At 43.1% G+C, this 19,058-nt stretch overlaps 1 protein-coding gene across 1 annotated transcript; it reads right to left on the minus strand.

Annotated features, from left to right (window-relative positions):
• Positions 1–300: 300 nt before the first annotated feature.
• On the minus strand, positions 301–17,238 carry UBXN2A (UBX domain protein 2A). Its single transcript, XM_080342224.1, has 7 exons — positions 17,234–17,238; positions 13,950–14,003; positions 12,507–12,642; positions 10,615–10,724; positions 8,922–9,062; positions 3,398–3,562; positions 301–642 (listed from the first exon to the last, which is right to left on the minus strand). The coding sequence occupies exons 2-7, from the start codon at positions 13,988–13,990 to the stop codon at positions 354–356; spliced, it is 882 nt and encodes a 293-aa protein (XP_080198350.1). The 5' UTR covers positions 13,991–14,003; positions 17,234–17,238; the 3' UTR covers positions 301–353.
• Positions 17,239–19,058: the final 1,820 nt, after the last annotated feature.

Consider the following 19,058-nt stretch of genomic DNA (forward strand, 5'->3'; position numbering starts at 1 on the left):
TTCAGTCCAAAGTGCAAAAATAAATACTATTTTTCCTTAAAAGGTGCTATCAGTAGTAATGAACTCTCAGAGAACTGTTCCACCTAAATATACTCATTAAAGAACTAAGTAGTTTTCTACCTAAGGAAATTCTAAGGATGACCTGCTGCCCAGTTACCTCTGCTATGTTATATAGCCAGGCTCTGACCACCAAATCTCGTTGAAAATACTTCTAGTACAGCAGATGATAGCACAGCACACATTTTACTCTCTGAGAGCACAGTACATGAGGATGAGAGTGCATCCAGGTATTGCTGGTTACATTTTTGGTTTTGTCTAGTTCCACCTGTGTGCAGATTTTGGCGAGTTAAAAACTAATTTGATCTTGTGGTTTTGATAGCCTTTTTTTGCTCATTCTTGAGCTGTCCATTAGGTGTAGCAGCAGTTTTATAGTCACTGTCAGGTGCTTTCATCACCAAGAGTCCAAAAGGTTCGGTTGTTTTCTGAAGTCTCTGAACAACAACGGCATTTTGCAACTTTGCTTCTTCTAGGGTTAGTGTCTCATCTCGCAGCTCTCGAAATGGCAGTGAAGTGGTCAGCGTGAAGGGAACACTTCTCTCTGATCCTTGATACTTCATTATGAAGTCTCGGACATGGCTTATTCTGAGAAGAAAAAAACCAAAACTCAGCATTAGAGCCCTCCAATCCCAACGCAAACTACGTGCACAACACAGCCACCACAAGAAGAGAATGAGACACCCACTTCACGTAACAGCTGATGGCACAGAAATGGAGGAATATAGCTAGGGGGTATCCTGAAGTGCCTGATCCACTTGGGAGGCAAGAACCAAGGTTTGCATGCTCTGAGAGCAGCCCCGAGGGAAAAAGGATGAGTATCTTCACCATGGCTCAGCTGGTGGTTGCACAAGCCTACCGATGCCTAACCAGCTGGTGGAGCTCTTACCTCCAGTGTGTGGTACTGGAGATGACTCCAGTGTGTGGTACACGGAGCAGAACCACAATAATAAAGAAAAGGGGTTTGCAAAAATTGTGTGGGTAGCTTATGAGTTAACTAGGTCTAAATATAGCCTCCTTTTACCAAAGCAGGTGCAGCAGTGAATTCATTACAGACTCAGGCTGCCTGTTAAGGTGTGAAGAACTTTGCAATAGGTGAGCAAGCCAGAGGCTTCACTGTGGAAGAACCAGGACTAACCAATCTAATTGGAAAGTGAAGATGACAGGACACATCTATACCAGTAAAATAAACATAGTGTCAGTGCCCATTCTCTGATCCTGAGGCCAACTGGTAGACTCTGGCTACTGGAAAATTTTTAAACTAATCGTTTCTCTCCCCCATGCACTGGGTAGCCCATGGGGTTTACTGCCTCCTGGGAATGGTCTGTGACCTGAGCTAAGATCTGAAGCAAGCCTAGATATTGTTTGAGCAAGTGCTAGTTGGCTTAGGGGAAAGCCATCCTAACAATTTAGCAACAGAGATGAGCAAATTTTCTTGTTTTAGCCATGCTTACTAGGACAGATACAGCTAGCATCTAATTCCTGTGCAGGTAGGACTCAACTCAGAGACAGCCTTATAAGCCTAAAGCCTGAAAAACCTCAGGCAGGAATCATTTCTTGGTATAATTCATGTAAATGCCCAACCAATGTTCACTGAGTTCCAAGAACAACTCAGGCAATCAGCCACTGGCTTTCTTGCTTCAGGCTGAACAAGTCCCTTTCCAGGCTCCACACCTGACGCTCCAGGGTCACACTAACTCAGCAACTGCTCAAGACGGGACACAACTCGATTCGAGACACAGCTACGTGTGGCGTTCCCACAGCACTGCTCTGCTGGTTGCTTCGCTCTCATGTCTCCTCGATTCCCCACACTGCAGTATTACGATGCTACCTGCACTTCTGCTCCAATGCTGCAACTTCATCTTTCATCAGTAATTAAGTCATATCTAAAGTACTAGTTACTGTGGCACATACGCATTCTGTCTGCAATGGGTACCTGTTTGCAACGGGTGAAAGAAATCAATTTACCCAGGCACTGCAATATATATGCCACATGTTATTTACCTATAACGTGACTGCTTCTCCACTGAAAGGAGTGCTATACTGCAACCTAACACTTACGGATATGTACTCCAAAAGGATTTCTCCATTTCTAATTAGGTCATACATATTGTATACAGCACAAACATGCTGGTCTTGTGGCAAGACGATGCGTTATAAAGGAATATTTATTGCAAACTACTTCAAGAAGAGCATTGCATCAGTAGGGCTGTTCTGCTTACTTCAGACTTTATTTTTTCCTCCAAAAGCACTTAGCAGCTGCTCAAACTGCTATTTACTGTGAAAACAAAAGGCTTCTAAATATACTTAAGTGTGTGAAACCTGGAATAATTAAGATATTAAGCCCTCCAATGAAGTACCAAGAACTAGAATAGCAATTGACCCTTCAGTAGGACTTCCCAACAGCATTTCGGCTCATATCTCAGGCCACTAACAGTAATAAATTAGTACAAGAGTAAGAAAAAGTTACAGTCATTAACCTTCAACTGCTGATCTTTTATTTTAATGAGCCACAAAGACACACACCATTCATCCTGACAGCAGCCTGGATTGTGTTAAATCTATGATCACTTTAAATTGCTTCACAGAGAAGCACGGGCAACATATCCTTTCTATATGACCTGATTGTATAGCACTGGAGCGACTTCTCAAATTACAAATTTGAGAAAGGTCTCTAAAGACTGTAGTTCTACAATTTAAACGGTTACTCCTACTTTCTCAAAGCCCCTGCATATACATGCTGTGCTGACACCTTCTGACATTATCCCCATTTTCAAGCCCCTTTGGGAACCAGAAATTTTACAAATGAAGAAATAAATATGTTGGATGCATTCTATGCTGTCCATGCTGATAGCACAGATGTGGAGGGGAAGAACCTCCCTACCCAGCACAATGACTCTGGTTCCACTGCAAATCACAGCTTCCAGCTGCCGCCTTGGGGCTGTCTGTGCCAAATGACCAGCAGGCTTTTCCACTAAGCAAATTGCTTCAGATGTAATGACTTTGTGAGAGATCTGTCATCTAAAAAGCCGTTTCTTCTAGTAATGAGCAACACATGCAGCTTAACTTCCACTAACCTACAAAGAACTCCTACAGTTTCCTCAGATTTTTGTTTATGCTCAACTATTAACATCATCTCATGCTCCTTTCTTGTCAGCTGAAAGACTATCAATTTCTCAAAAAATATGAAAGCAAGTATTCTAGATACAGCTGAACAGCAGCCCAATGCTAAATGAACTGAGGAGGTAAATTATTCACACAAGTTAGAGACTTGTCATGCTTACAGGCATAGGACAAATAGTTTAGATGTAAATACACGTGACAGTGCTAGAATCAATCTTACCTGTGCGAAACATTGAATTTCTGAATTATTCTTTCCCCATCAGCTAACCAGATCTGGATGTTAGTGATAGGCTCCAAATCATTTAAGGGTACTAAAGGTAGATGTCTTTTGTTGTCAGCTGCCTGATGATCTTCTCTTACTTTAGAGATTATCCTTGGAGTAGCACTGAAAAGAAAAAGCCAGAGAGGTTATGGCTTCTGTGCACATTCGTAGGCATGAACCTCCCTCCAGACCTCCACTTCTGGAACTTTCTGCCCTGTACCATGGTGAACTGATAACTTTATTTTTTTTTTAAACAAATATAGGAATACTGACATAAATATCAGCTTATTTTTTTTTAACCATATGCCAATATTTTCTCTTGAAGACTTCAACATGCTAAAGAATTTCAGTTTGATCATGTTCAATATTTTTACAAGATGGAAGGGAACTTAAATATCAAAGGATTAAACATGAACACACGAGATGAAACGGTCTGAAGATTCTTCATACGTTTTTTGTACTCTAATCACACAGGTGAAACTTTAAGAGGTTTGAGTATTGAATTTGCATACTCAACGTTAATTTTCACCGTAATGTGATTATAGTAATTCAATTTAACTGAATGTTGTTAGCCTTGATTTAGACTCCGGCATCATCTATTTCAGCTTAGGAGCATTACTCATCTATCAGAAGAATTGAGTTAATATGAAAATCCAGGCTGGTTTATGCAACACTTGGATTTTGCTTTTTTCTAAGGCACTTTCAACAATTGACTCTACGGTAAGGCCAAAGATCCATAAAACGCCTTGACAGAATACAGTGATCTCAATCCAAGTGTGTGGTATTAAAAAATAAATTACTGTGAAAAATACTGATTCTGAATAAATATCTTGAGCTTAGTGCCTCTTTCAGGACTAAGCTTGTTCAACACGTACTGTTTAAGTTATCATAAGGCCTGATCCAATAGGCACATCCTCAGCCCATATGAGTATAACCAGATGTTTGTTTGCAAAACAACAGCAGTGATTTAAGGAACTACCATTTCTTCTCTGAGCTCAGCTGTGGTCACTGACTACACAAACACTTGTGGTTTGCGGAATAGTTTTCTCTTTGCACAGAAAAATCGATGAGTTTCTTAAGAGATAAGTCAGTAACCAGTGACCACACAAAAACAGTCTTAATACTATATCTGCTTCATGGACTAACCCCATCCTTACATCGTTGTGTTCTTGTTAGTTTAATCACAAAGCAGAAAAGCCGCAGCTCATTTATTATTAAAAAAGGTGCTAATGACTTAATATATTCAAGCTAATAAACTTTAGTCTTGGGCTCAAGTTCTTCTCACTCTGAAGTATTTAAAAACCTCTCATCACCCACTGCCAAGTTAAGCGCCCCAACTGCTGAACCATCGGCCAGCAGAGACACTTTTTATTTCTTCCATTGAAACTCTGCAAAAAGAATCAGAATCAAGGATTGTCATTCCCAAGTGAGTGATAAGAGATGTTCACTGCAGCTGGAGGCAGACAAGAGGCACAGAACCGACTGGTTTCCATTACAAATAAATCAGCTGGGGCACAAGAACTTGGAACCAACAGATTGCAAGAGGCATACCTGCAAAGCATCCTGGTACTCTATGTACAGGTGACTTACTGTCACCCACCTGACTCTACTGAGTAAATACTTGTAAATACTTGTCTCACACCCAGCTTCTGCTCATAGTTGACCTCAATACAAAAGAAACCCTATTTGCCCTCCAGATTTGGAACAAAAGCTTAAGCACCAGTCAAATAATGTTATAACAGTCTTGGGAACAAATTAAAAAAAATTAAAAGTTCAAGTAATTACAGAATCAGAGCATTGCTGGGGTTGGAAGGGACCTCTGGAGATCATCCAGTCCAACCCACCTGCTAAAGCAGGTTCACCAGAGCAGATCACACAGGAATGTGTCCAGGCGGGTTCGAATGTCTCCAGAGAAGGAGACTCCACAACCTCTCTGGGCAGCCTGTTCCAGGGCTCTGGCACCCTCAGAGTAAATAAGTTTCTCCTTATACTCAGATGGAACCTCCTGTGCTTCAGTGTGTGCCCGTTGCCCCTCATCCTGTCATTGAGCACCACTGAACAGTCTGGTCCATCCTCTTGACACCCACCTTGAGATATTTCTAAACATTGATGAGATCCCCTCTCAGCTTCTCCAGGCTGAACAGACCCAGCTTTCTCAGTCTCTCCTCACAAGAAAGGTGCCCTAGGTCCCTAATCATCTTCCTAGCCTGCTGCTGGACTCGCTCCAGTAATTCCTTGTCCTTTTTAAATACTTCAGTCGAGCAATGATGAGCTTTCGCTGCTTACTTGATCAGCAGCATTTGGTTCCAGGTTGAGAGGCCGAAGCACAAGGACTTGTGTGTGAGCTGTGCGCGGCACAGCGCAGGCAGGAGCGGCTGTCAGCTCTGCAGCTGATGGCTGGCTGGCTTAGCCTGGGCTCAACTACATTTTAGGCCACCAGCCACAGCTGTAGTTCAGACAACGGTCTCACACAGATACAGACTTTGATGTCATTCTCAAACTGACTTCCTTTATAGTCACATCTCACAATTTTTGGTATGCACTGGAGATTATTCTTTCAATAGCAAGTATATGTGAAACTGAAGCCAACATGTAACTTTCTCTTGCAGCTTAGCTTAACAAGATTTATATTCACCAAGGTTTAATGTATTTTTGTGCTTAATAACTTTGCTTTTGTAGAACCCACAGATAAAGCCATCTAGTGGTGGGAGTTTTGACTAGAGCCAGAAACCAAGAATCTATGTTGCATATTAGCCTGAGATCAAAGCATTATTACCACTATTACAGGCTTATTCCTTCCGCAAGATTATCAAAAGAAGATGTAAACTAAAGACTGGAGAGACACGAGAGCCCCCTATCAATTTTCTGAAAAGAAAACGCCCCAGAGTTCGGTATTGTGCCTTAGCCTGACTAATGGTTAAGAAGCTTGACAGATAATGTTTTACCCTAATGAGACTATAGAGCAAGCTCAATTGGTCACAAGGGATTTCAGCCAATAGTTTGATTTACATGCTTCCAAGGCAGTCTTGAAAATGCATTGATAAGCTTAACAGAAAAGTGCAGTTGCAAATCTTGTTATAGTCCCAAACTATTAAATGCAGCTGAGCAGGGGTAAATGAAACAGAATATATCCATCAGTTGTATAGGTTGATAAGGTATATTGGAAAAGTCTGGTAAGTCTAATTTGTTTCTCCTGTACAACAAAAGGGAGAGGATCAAACTCATCTGAGTTATATCAAACATATCATTTCTCGCTTCTCCATTTTTCCTCCAACAAAAGTATTAACGAGCCAGCCAGAAGACCAATTCATAGTGGTTCATCCACCACATAATCCATCCATCTGGGAACACTGGCAGAAAACCTAGAGACTATTAAATAAAGTTTATTTGATAAGCAGAAGTTTAGCTAAGTCATTAGCTGAAGTAAACTGTTCAGTCATTTGCCTCTCTCACTTACCATTAAGCACACAAATGCAACTGTGGAATGGGAGTTCTATAGCTTAAAACACATTTACAGGCCTCAGTACTACTATTTCCCCACAAAGCTTTTCTGCTGAAAGAGTAGCATTGGCATGCAATGGGCATTTATTAACATCAGGGAGCAAGCACTAGTTTATGGAATAAGAGCACTTACAGTTCATGTTTCCAACATCAGAAAAATATTTACTCATTTTTAAAGAAAAAGCTCCAATAGCATAGCACTGAATAGACTGCCAAGAGTAGAAAAAAAAAAAGGTATTTTATCCAGCCCTTAAAGAAAAAAAATGCTGAACAAGTTGTAGCATGTCTCAGTGTGCAAGACCAGTCAACCAAAATTCACAGAACAGCACATTTGCAGAACTTAAATCGCCTCTTGGGAAGCAAGATCACGACGTAGGCATTACAGAGCACAACAAGCCACTGAACGACTGAAATGCAGCACACTGAAGATCTTTTTGCTTTTGTTATATATAGTTCTACTTGTAGATAAAATAAGGTTAAGTTGTCGACCCTCGTTTGCTCAGGATTTCTGTGCTACCAAGCACAAGTCTTGCAGCATCTCATCCATCTCTCGCGGGGAAGACTTTTCCCTATTGACCGTATCTACTCAAGCATGTAACAATTGAATGGACTGTGCTAGAGAAACAGATGAAACTGATAAAACAGACACTTGCTTCTCTGAAGCAGCCTGGAAACACTCATCCTTTATGATTACCACTCTCTTACTCTGCACGTTGTCTTCTCCTGCCTCATCTGTTCCTACCCAGGTCACGCTTTCTCTCAGCACAAGCAATGGGCCTTAGCAGCAAAGCCTTTCTATTTAATTAAAACAAGCCGCTCACCTAAGGTTTCAGCACAGTCCACTAAGCAGTCCCACCTGTGAAGGCTTCCTGTAGGCTCCTGGTCACTGAATATGTTCTCTAGGCTGAAATCTGCTTCTATAGGCATCTAAGCCTTACATAACAGGGACATGTGAAGCAGATAAAGTGGCAGGAGTAAGCAAAAGTCACAGGGATCAAATACACCACCTCCTAGCCTGCCCCTCTGCCTTGCAAAATGCAGTACTGTTTGGTTATAAATCAAGTACAGTTTTAGCATTGGCATTTATGGCTGACTCTCCCCAACCACAAGAGTCACAGAAGAAAGAGGATCACTGTAACACTCTGAAGTGTCTTACTACACTAAATGCATGGTTAAATACTTAAGAATTTTAAGAGAATGCAATATAAACTCTTAGCTCTTCAGTTTCCTTTATGGGACTGTCATACTCCTCTCTTCTTACACAAGTATTGCACACAGAGCTTTAAAAAGAGATTCTTGTCTCTTAAATCACAGAACAGAAGAGTGACAGCCTTTCAGCTGGCAAGTTCTGCTGATATTGAGTCCAGGAGCAAAGAAAACCAGCAGCATCCTCGCTGTTTTAACAGGAACACAGCCAGTAGACTGTGGGAGCCAATTGTCCCCCATGCAGCACTCACGAGACACACCTCAATACTGCATGCAGGTTGGGTGCCCAAAATAAAAAGACAGATGTCAATAAACAGGAGCAAGTTGCCCGGAGGGCCACCAAATTGGCCTCATGCTGGAGCATTCGCCCTGTGAGGAGATGCTGGAGGGGCTTGTTCAGCCTGTGGAAGAGACAGTGTAGGGGGGGTCACCTAACAGGGTCTACAGGAGACCATCAGCAGGAGGGAGCCAGGCTCTTCATGGTGGACATAAACTGAAGCAAGAGACATTCAGACTGGATAAAAAGGAATAACTTATTTCCAATGAAGACAATACAGCACTGAATCAAGCTGTGCAGCTTCCACTCTTGCAGGATTTCAAGGCCCAACTGGATACAAGCCTGAGCAACCTCACCTGTCCCCACAGCTGACCCTGCTTCGAGCAGGAACTTGGATTAGAGAACTCCAGAGGTCACTTCAACCTCAATTATGAGATCCCTTACCATAGGTATAGTTCCCTTTAGCTACTCAAGCATAGACCACATCAAACTACTCACCTTCCTAATCTGTAACCGTGTCCAGAAAAGGGATGAAACACCGGCTTTTTCGATGACAAGTACACTTTATCCTTTTTATCTTCCACTTTCACATCTACCTCCTCCTTATCAAAAACTTTTCGCAACTCAAAAGGCAGTTCCCTTAAGAAAAAGAAAAAGTCATAAAAATAATTACTACACCATTTTCAGTACACAAAATAGATTAATGATAAATACATGTTCTATGCTTCTTTCAAGGATGATGCCTTTATAAAAAAAAACACCTTCACAAGTATTTACTAAGTGTTAAGTGCATGACATCCAAATTTGCAGTTCCTAGAAAGTTAACTAGAAAGTGAACAATAAAAAAAGGACAGCACCATGCAAGTTGTTGAATGATGTTCAAATTTACTCAGCAGTTACCACGCCAAAGCGCATGATGTGTAGGAACTTCACTATTGCCATACATTGCTGTAAAAGGTTCAGTTATTTTATCCCCATAAAACAAGAAGGAAAAAAGGCTTTTGAAGAACTGAGTTTAGACACAATGTGTTGAATTACAAATATGAATCTCAGCTTTCAAAAATTACATCATCACTAACAGCTACGCTTTTTAGTGCAGTAACATCACCTCGGTAATGCTTTATTTGCATTAAGCAGAACACAACAAGGCCTTTGTCTAAGAGCTCTGATGCAGATCCTGCATTTTCGGGTGGTGGGGCTCAGCTGGCACAGGGGCTGTACTAAGTGCTCCTCTACCATAAACAATTATGCAGGAAGCATCTTGTAATTAGCATCTTCACAAGCAAATGGTGGAAGAAAGGTGGCAAACTTTTGATGCATGTACACAGAGAAAGCAAAGAGATTTAAGCAACGCAGTTAATTGCTATTACAATGAATGCGGGTGACAGCCATAGAGGAGAAATATAGTGTAAAATTGGTATTTTTGATGGGCTAGCAAACTATGGAAAAGACAAAAATTACAATGGCTCAGTAATTTCACCTATTTGAAAGAGAGTTATTAAATTATATTCTCTATGAAATTATATTCTCCTCTACATTTCAATGGGAAGAAGCAATGGACTACAAATTAAAGGCTCAAAATTACATTGGTTTGTATGGTCAACTGCTTTTTTAAAGCAACACTGCAAACACCAGCAGCTGACCATACAAACCAATGTATGCTAATTTTTAATGGGGGGATAAAAGTAAAATTGCTGTATACACACAAATGACTGAAATAGCAAGTTTGTTCTAGGAAAAACGTCTGGAATGTAGGACTGATCCGTTTCTTGACGTTACATAGGGCAGCTGTGCCCATTTAAGGCTTTTCATCAATAAAAAGAAAACAAAGACCATAAAACCAGAAAAGCTCAACCACTTACGCATTGAGTTTGTTAGTCTTAAGTACTATTTGATCAGTGGCTCTTACTGGGCACTCTGATTTATTCTTTATTTCATTCTGCACCTGCTGAGCCCCTTACCAACACTCACTTTTATCTCTTTCATCAGCAACTGTACAACTACTGCAATTCAAAGCGATATTAAACCGGTTGATGTTAAAACAGCCATTAGCACTGTGGGAACTGAGACAGGCAGTGGCCAAAGCTCCTGCAGTGCAGCAAAGCCAAGCAGCTATGTAGAAAATTTAGAGCATATGCTAAGTGCTATCCAAAGCACATTAACTCAGGCTGATTAAGAACACAAAACTCACCCTTTTTTAATGGAGTCCAAGAACTGTTGGTTTGAAACATCAGTGTAGCTCCTCAGTTCACTGTCATTTACTGTAAACCCATTTTTCCAAAGTTTAATGATTACATCAACCTATAAAGTAAGAACAATTCTCATTATAACACAGACGTAAAACCTGTTTGGCATACCTACAGTTCCCTGTGATCATAAATCATCCACTGCACGGACTAAAAATACTGAGAGAGAAGGCTCACTATAATCTGTTTCGGCCCCGTGCCAACAGGCAGAGCAACTGCAAAGGGTAAGTGACATTTCTAAGTATCTTGTGTCAATCTGGGTTAGAAATAAACCTTCCCCCAATCATTTTGCTTTCCTAGGTCAAGAACACGCCTTCAATTCAGCAGGGAAAAAAAACAGAGCTGGAAGATCCCAGCCAGCTGCAACTCTTCAAGAGCTAATTTGAGAGCGTAGATGCCTGGTGCTGGAACACCAACTACCAGAATAGTCCAGCTGGGGATTTATCAGGGCAAAGCTGTGTGTCGATCATTCAGGACCTTCTGAAAGTCAGGCATTGAGATAACGCATGCAGAAGCCTTTTATTCAGGAAATGCAGCAAGCATCAGAAAACTTACTTTCAGACAGTCATACATTTGTGTTACCCTGGGATTCCTGGGTATATTCAAAAGCTTGGTGTTATGGGAATGAAAAAATTAATTCTTAGTAACTCATTAGCTTTGCCAGAGAACATCCACTACTTCAACTTGTACCCTTCACACTGTTCACTGAAATCTCTGCACCTTTAACATGGATATATTTGGGATCGCATTTTCATATTTACGCATCATGCCATTTAGGGAAACATTTGGTCAACCGGGTCTGATGCCTGAAATAATGTTGTCTTGACAGATACTTGACCACATGGGAGGTATATGAAGCACTTACAAATGCAGAATTCTTCTCAGCTGGAAATTAGTTTGAACTAGGCTTCATAGTACTTGACAACTTTTGTTTAATTTTTTGCACAGTGTGACTTCTTATAAGCTGATTGCTACATAAACACACAGCATATGCAAACTGCTGAACCAAATTCTCTTTTGGCTGGGTAATCTGTCAAAAAGGTACACAGCACTCAGGAAGATTAGATTCCTTTAAGAAGTCTTGTGTCTCATGGCACCAATGCATATGCGGGGGGCTCTCATCATGGGAAGGCTCCTCTCCAGTGAACCAGGATACAAGTTTAACATGGACTAGTTACTCCACATCAGCTGCCCATTCAGATGTGGCTGCAAGGACTGCCATGGAACCCTGTTTCAGAACTGCAATTTAAGGTACTGCTGCTCCTGACACTGCTTTTCTCCCAGACACAGTTGGGGATCTATGAACATAATTTCCAGCAACACCCACCCTAAATTTCTCCTTTATATCTTTGCTCTATGTGGCCTTTTGTCCAGTGCCTTCCTACTCTTTGGAGAGTAACAGAATAATACGAATATCACTGAGATATAAACCCATATTAAACATCCCACTACCACCACAACTATAAAATGAGAACAAATGAAAAAGATTTGGGCTATGTCTCTGCATTAAAAGGCTGCAACTTTTTAAACAACTTTTTATGTAACAGTAGTTACTTCTTGCACCTCATGCTCAGCTCACTCTTACTAATACAGCAGAAGCGCACAAGCCAATGCCAGTGTAAGTCTAGAACAACACTAAACCCTCTATAAAACAGTTAGAGCCAGAAGCACAGGCTTGGTTGACTAAGAGATGGGAGACTGTTCCTACTGCTGTCTGAATTCTATGTGCATTTATTTACAGACGTACTGGATAAGACTACTGGACCTTTTGTTTTCCAGAGTACTCCTGGAGTGCTATTATATTACACATGCGTATTTTTTTCTCTTCAGCACTGACCTGGTTCTTGACTGTAGTTGGGGGCACACATCTGGCACCGACCTTCTGTGCTTCTTCAAAAAGGCTGTCTACAAAGTAGTCACAGTTCTGTTCTGCACCATTCAAAATCTGATTGTCTGTTCCTGATTTACACATCCTGCAGGACAAAGATGTAAGCAAAAATGATGCTTCAGACAACACATTAGATACTATTTGCACTTCAGAAGCACAAGTTGAAGAACAGCAACGAAAAAGGTGAATTAATCTATGCAGAAGCTTGTAAACTTGGTATCAGAGCAAGGAATGCAAGTTAGATGATTCATACTTGCAATTCAGAACACCAAACGTTTAACTGCACGCCAATTAAAGCCATTCCTTGAAGCATTTCCATGATATGAGCCCGAGTGACTTCCCTTGCCATACGCTTTAAAAACCACACACAAGAACATTGCCCTAAGATTTACTCCCCCATTTCCAGCACCATCACAGAACCACCGTAACTGTCTTTGAAAGTAAAAAGAGAAACTCGAGAACAAGTGACTCGACATCACTTGAGCACACTGAAGAAATACAACAGAAGATTTCCGTACTGTGGAGACTGCCAGAGTATCAAAAAAGGTGCATCAAGCACATTTCTGTATACAACACTGTTTATGTGACAGCTGTTTCTGTCAGATTTTCACCAAACAAAACGCAGAAATATGCAAACTGAATGAATGATGACCTTTCTGTTTAGGTACTTTGCATAGGAGGAGGATTGTGCAGCTTTTGCTAAACATTGTGGGAGTTACTCCTATTAGAGCTTCAGAAAAGTCTATTTTAAGCAATTTCAAAAAAAAATATCCCAGCTCTTTAAAAATACCCAGTTTTACATAAAACTCTGCATTGAATTCAAAACCAGTCATGCTTACTTGAATGGTAATTAGATATATTTGCATAAAAAGGAATTTTATGCAGTGTATCTACGCAATACTAAGAATCCCTAGAGATTAACATATTTAAACAAAAGAAAAACTCAAAACATTGAAAGAAGAAAAAATTTCAAAAGTGTGCTGTCCCTATTTTAGTTTTCTAATAGAACAAAAGAAACTTGGAAGTGTTAATCTAGGTATTCACTGTACTTTACCTCAGAAACATAACTGGAAAACGAAACATGTCCATACCAAATGTAGAGGTGCACTATGAGTTAGCAATTTGCAGGGCTGCCTTTCTTTTTTAAGTAAAACCATTTCTGCAGCTTTTTGCATCTAGGAAACCCTCCAGCTATGTGAAAAATCTTTTAGCAAAGTTATACTGAAGTTTAAAATACATATATATATATATATATATATGTGGAGGAGGTAGATACAGCAAACAAAACTTAAAATATTAACATTTAATATAAAGTATGAAAGGTCATGCAGGACACACAAACAGGATCAGGAAAGGAAGAGGAAAAAGGGGGAGAGCAGAACTTTTACCTACCATTCTTTCTTCACAGTTTTGATGTTGTCCATATCTTTCATTCTGGTGTTTCTCCTAATTATGAAAAGACGACGGTTAAAAAAACAACCAATAAAAAAGAACCACCCCAAACCAAACATGAGAAAATGCCCAGCACTTTGCCTCCTTTTGAAGCTGAAACACTTCTCATTGTTTTTTTCCTGTGTTGATAGTACATTTAACCAGAAATCTCAACCTACCCCCCCACCAAGTCTCCAGATGGTTCTTTATTTGCCTGCAGTTTCTAATTTAATGACACATGAACCATGCATTGCTTTCAGATATTCAAAAGGAAGATTACTTTCTCATAAATAGACAAAATAAATTCCACAATAATCACGTGAATTGAAAATACATGCCCATGCTTAAGCTTAGAGAGGGCAAAAAATCCCACATTCCTTTCCTGAGCCGCATGATTTAAAATCCCCTGATTTTTCACAACACTATGAGACAGCAGCAGAAAACCTGCACTGGCACTGCAGGCATTCCAATGACCTTCAACAGTGCGCATTATCAAAAGGTGCAAGATTTCTCCGGTTCTTCTTCCTACCATACCTCGACATATCGGTGCAGCATCCCAGAAACTGTGAATTATTATTTCTGGTCTACTGTTTATAGCTGGAAAGAAAATCCTGGATTTGCAAGTACTAAATATACTACAGGATTAGTAGGCTGAGAGCAAACGAATGAAGAATGCTGTACTGATCTCATGACAGTCACTTCTGAGCTCTCTGGAAAAAAACTTATAGAAAGTCAGACACTCTCACAAACACCCTTAAAAAAAATAAAATCACTCTAAAATTAGACAGGATACCAGGAGAACAGAAATTTTAAGTTGCAACTGTGTTTAAGGAGTTATTTCTAGACACCACCAGGTCCAGGTTACACAGATGATGTTCTGCTCTTGGCAGGTTTGGGACTAAGTCATAATATTGTGAATGGCTTTTAGAGAGCATCAAACTAATGGGTCACAGTCATCACACTCCTGAAAAAGTAGCATGCACAGCACGACTGAAATAAATGTTAAACAGTCTTGCCATCTAACAATAAGAGAGGTGAGCAGGCAACACCATTCACTGCAGGACAAATAAAACCGAACCAAACCCAAACATTAGTTATTCTGTACTAATTCATGTTCCTAAGGAGGTTGGTGTTGGTTTTCTTTTCTCTTAAAAGTTAAATCCTTGTGAGACACTTTTTGGTGGAAATATATGTAAGGCTTCAGAAAACTCCCATAACAATCAAAATTCAGTCCATATGTCCATAGGAGGTTTTGAAGTTCAGGTAACGCTCTTATGCATTAGGTTCCAAACTTTGGTCATGTCACACAAGATGTGGTAGAGCCTTTATTTATTTTCTTTTTTTAATTTTACCTTCACTAATGTTCTTCCAGAGAGTTACATATATGTGGCAAGCCTGTGCTGGCACATTATGAGCATATCTGATGGCTGTACTTAGAACTTTGTACCTGTACTTGGAAAACTGAACTTTCGGTTTAGTGAATTTAAGCGTGCTTTAAAAATACAATTTTTCAAACTTATTTCAAATGTTTAACACACTTCAGCACAAAATGTTTTTGTGTGTTTTGTGCTAATGTGCTCATCTTTCAGTCTTTTGCTACTCAATAGTTTACTCCCCAAAGCAACAAGAGCCACCTCCAGCCATCTGCTTTTGTTGATTCTCTGTGACTTGTCATCAGAGCTGTTAAAAAGGGATGGACACAATGAAGCAGTTCTTCAAATTAATTCCTGTGCTACACTGGGCCAGCCTCAGATCTGCATCTGTGAAAGTCGCTGTTCCTTCTAAAGTACAACAGCAATTACACCTAGAAAAAATGTTTGCGTTGCTGTATCAAGGTAAAGAAATCAGGCTATACAGCATATTAATTATGACCAGAAAGCCATTAGGAGACAGCAATCAAACGGTAGAGCACTGCAAGCACTTCAGCTCAGCAAGCCAACAGAACCAGCACCAACAACCTCTTCCCATCAACTTCAGGCATCCCCAGATGTCACTTGAAACTTCAAGAGTTTCGGTGCGTATTTTTTTGTGTCTGTGGCTAAAAGCAGCACAGATCTGAACTTCCACCTCTGGACATTAAAAAAAGGAAGATGCTGAGAGTGCCAGCAGCTGTTGATGGGGCAGGACACCCCTGCCCCAGGGGCGTCCATACGGTGGATGGGCCTTTCCACACTAGGTCTCCAGAACAAGCAGCTCTCACCCACGCAGTTACAGCCACATTCCTTTCAGCAGGTATTTTTGCGCTCTCTATTGTTGAGCCCACACATCCAGTTATTTGAACGCACTAAACCAAACCAGACCCGAGCTTTGCTGCTTTCCTTGCTCCGAAGGACGGAAAAGTTCCAGCGCACACGGTCCCCTCCCCCCGGACGGCCCGTCCGAACTGACTCGGGCACACAGTGAACTTCTCGGCTCGAAACCCCACAGCAGAGCGCGGGCTGTGCCACCCCACACACAAACCATGACCGAAAACTGCACCGTGCCCTGTCACAAAGGAACACGCAGCTAAAGGGCAAGCGCGAATTAAGCAGCAAGATGAGCATCAAACCCCACGGCCTGAACGTGAGTGACACGTAGAGGTAAGAGCCACAGCACAAGCGTTTTCCAGCCGGCTAGAAGAGCTGTGCGTTTTGGATAGAAACCTGACCCGAACTTCCCCGCAGCCGGGCACACGGCTCTGCCCGGCACACGGCTCTGCCCGACACATGGCTCCGCCGGGCACACGGCTCCGCCGGGCACACGGCTCCGCCGGGCACACGGCTCCGCCCGACACACGGCTCCGCCGGGCACACGGCTCCGCCGGGCACACGGCTCCGCCCGACACACGGCTCCGCCGGGCACACGGCTCCGCCGGGCACACGGCTCCGCCGGGCACACGGCTCCGCCGGGCACACGGCTCTGCCCGCTCTGCCCGCCCCGCGCCTCCCGCGCAGCCGCTGCCCCATGGCGCTGGGCGGCCAGGGGGGTGTTGCGGTAGCAACGCGGAAAAGTAACGCCGCGGGGTGCCCGAGGAAGGAGCCGGGCTGGGTAGCGCCCCTCCCCGCCCTGCCGCCCCGCTCCACGCGGGACGGGACCGATGGCGGGCGGCGGTGCGGGGCGAAGGGCGGGAAGGCTCAGCCCGTCCTCCCCGTCAAGAGGGCCCCAGGGAGGGCCGCGGTCAAAGTTCAAGCCCCGGTCGGTGCTGGGGGAGCGCCGGCTCGGCGGAGCGCGCTGCCTCAGCGCGGCCCGTCCCCGCAGCGACTCACCCGCGGCCGCCGCAGCCCCGGCTCCCGGCCCCGCCAACTCCCGTGTCCCGCGCGCCACCGCGCACGCGCGGCCGCCGCTGGCCGGGGCAGCCGCTGCCCCCGCGCGGACCGGGCGGGGCGGGAGCTCCGCCCACAGCACCCGGGGGCGGGGCCAAGGCCGCCATGGCGGGGGAGGGGAGGGGTCAGGAGGGGGTCCCGTACCCCGTGTGCGGGACTAACGCCGCTTCCCCGGAGCCTGCCTGAGGGGCGAGGCTGGCAGCCCGCTGCTGCCCGCCCGAACGAGCAGCTCGTCCTCGGAGGGCAGGGGGAGAAGTGTTCGAGCGGGGATGCGGCCGTGGGTCGTGTCGCGGTTGCACTTTGAGGGAGAATAAACCTCTGTCAGGGCAGCGTGTTTTATTGCCAAGGGGGATTTCTCATCCTGGCAGCACAAAAGATGCGGAGTGTGTGTGCGTGTGTGTGTGTGCGGGCAAAGGACAGAACGCGGCGTTCAGCGAGCGGAGAACGGGCGGGGTGTCCCGCACCCCCGCTCCGCGCCGGGCCCCCCGGCCCCTTGTGTCTCCAGCCCCGCGCAGGCGGCAGGGACCGCGGCACACGGCGCCTTTGGAGATGAGGAACGCCTCATTATGCGGGAAGGACTAATTAAGGGCGAGTGTTGACACATTGGAAAAGGAGCTGTGTGCTGAGTACAAAAGGCCAGCGCGGGGGGGTTGGAAAGCGAAGTTCCCGGGGGTGCATCGGAAAGGACAAAAGGGGACGGGGTCCCCCCGCTCTGTGAGCCCACGCAAAGTCACGCTCCGTGGGCCGGGGGTGCCAGGAGCCCTGCAGAACAATCCCCCAGCAGCGATTCCTAGCTCGCACCTGCATCCTTTTAAATAAGTTTCTTGTTGTTCAATAATTAGCGATGCACTGTAAAACATTTAGAATTAACGTAAATTGAGCAGCCACAACTAGCTAATTCACATTAATTAATGGGAAATCCACTGTGAATTTACAAGTGCGATCAAAGATCTAAATGGAAAGGTAATACTTAATTGCGTGTCTTCTTCATGTCTTTCTGCAGCCCCTTAATCGTAACAATTAAAATTGCCTTCTTCAAATACACTGAAATAAGTTGCTTAGTCTCAGAGTTCAGTGAAGCTCAGTAAAACAAGTAAAATCTGACCCTTGACAGTTACAATTTATTCTTCTCTGTAATGTACCTCATAATGCACTAAACCTTTTGAAGGCGGTAGAATTAATCGTTAATTTTTAACTGGATGAGATCTAATTACAGCTCCTGCCTATGAATCTTCAGGGAAAACAGCAAAGACGTTTGCCTTTTGTTTTGGTCTAAAATACACAGAGTCTTATCTTTCAAAATACAGATTTCTGAGATTCTTTTCTCCCTGGGTTTGTTTCATGTTTTAAACAACTTTGACGTTTCTGGATTGAAGGCACTTGTTTGTTACGAGCGTTACTTCTTGATTCTATTGAGTTTTTAAAAATGTGTCTATATATACATAACTTTTCACAAGAATATCATACCACTGTTGAAGAGTTGAGCAATTTACGGAGTGCTCCGTAAAACTTGAGAAGGTTGTTTTGCAGCGCTGGGCTGTTCTTATATTTTCTTTCAGTATTTTAAGTACATTGGCTCCATTTCGTTAAACACAAGTTGTTCAGTAATATGCTGAACTCCTTCTTGGGGGCCCTTTCTGCAAAAAATTTGTCGAGGCAAAGGTAGGCATGGAAGGAGGCACGATTGGACTTACCTGGTGTAATGAAGCAAGTTCCCAACTGCAATCACATATTGATTTAGAAGATTAGGTCTATTACTGGAAATCAG

This window comes from Nesoenas mayeri (genome assembly GCF_963082525.1).
Source record: "Nesoenas mayeri genome assembly, chromosome: 3".
Classification (NCBI taxonomy): Eukaryota; Metazoa; Chordata; class Aves; order Columbiformes; family Columbidae; genus Nesoenas; species Nesoenas mayeri.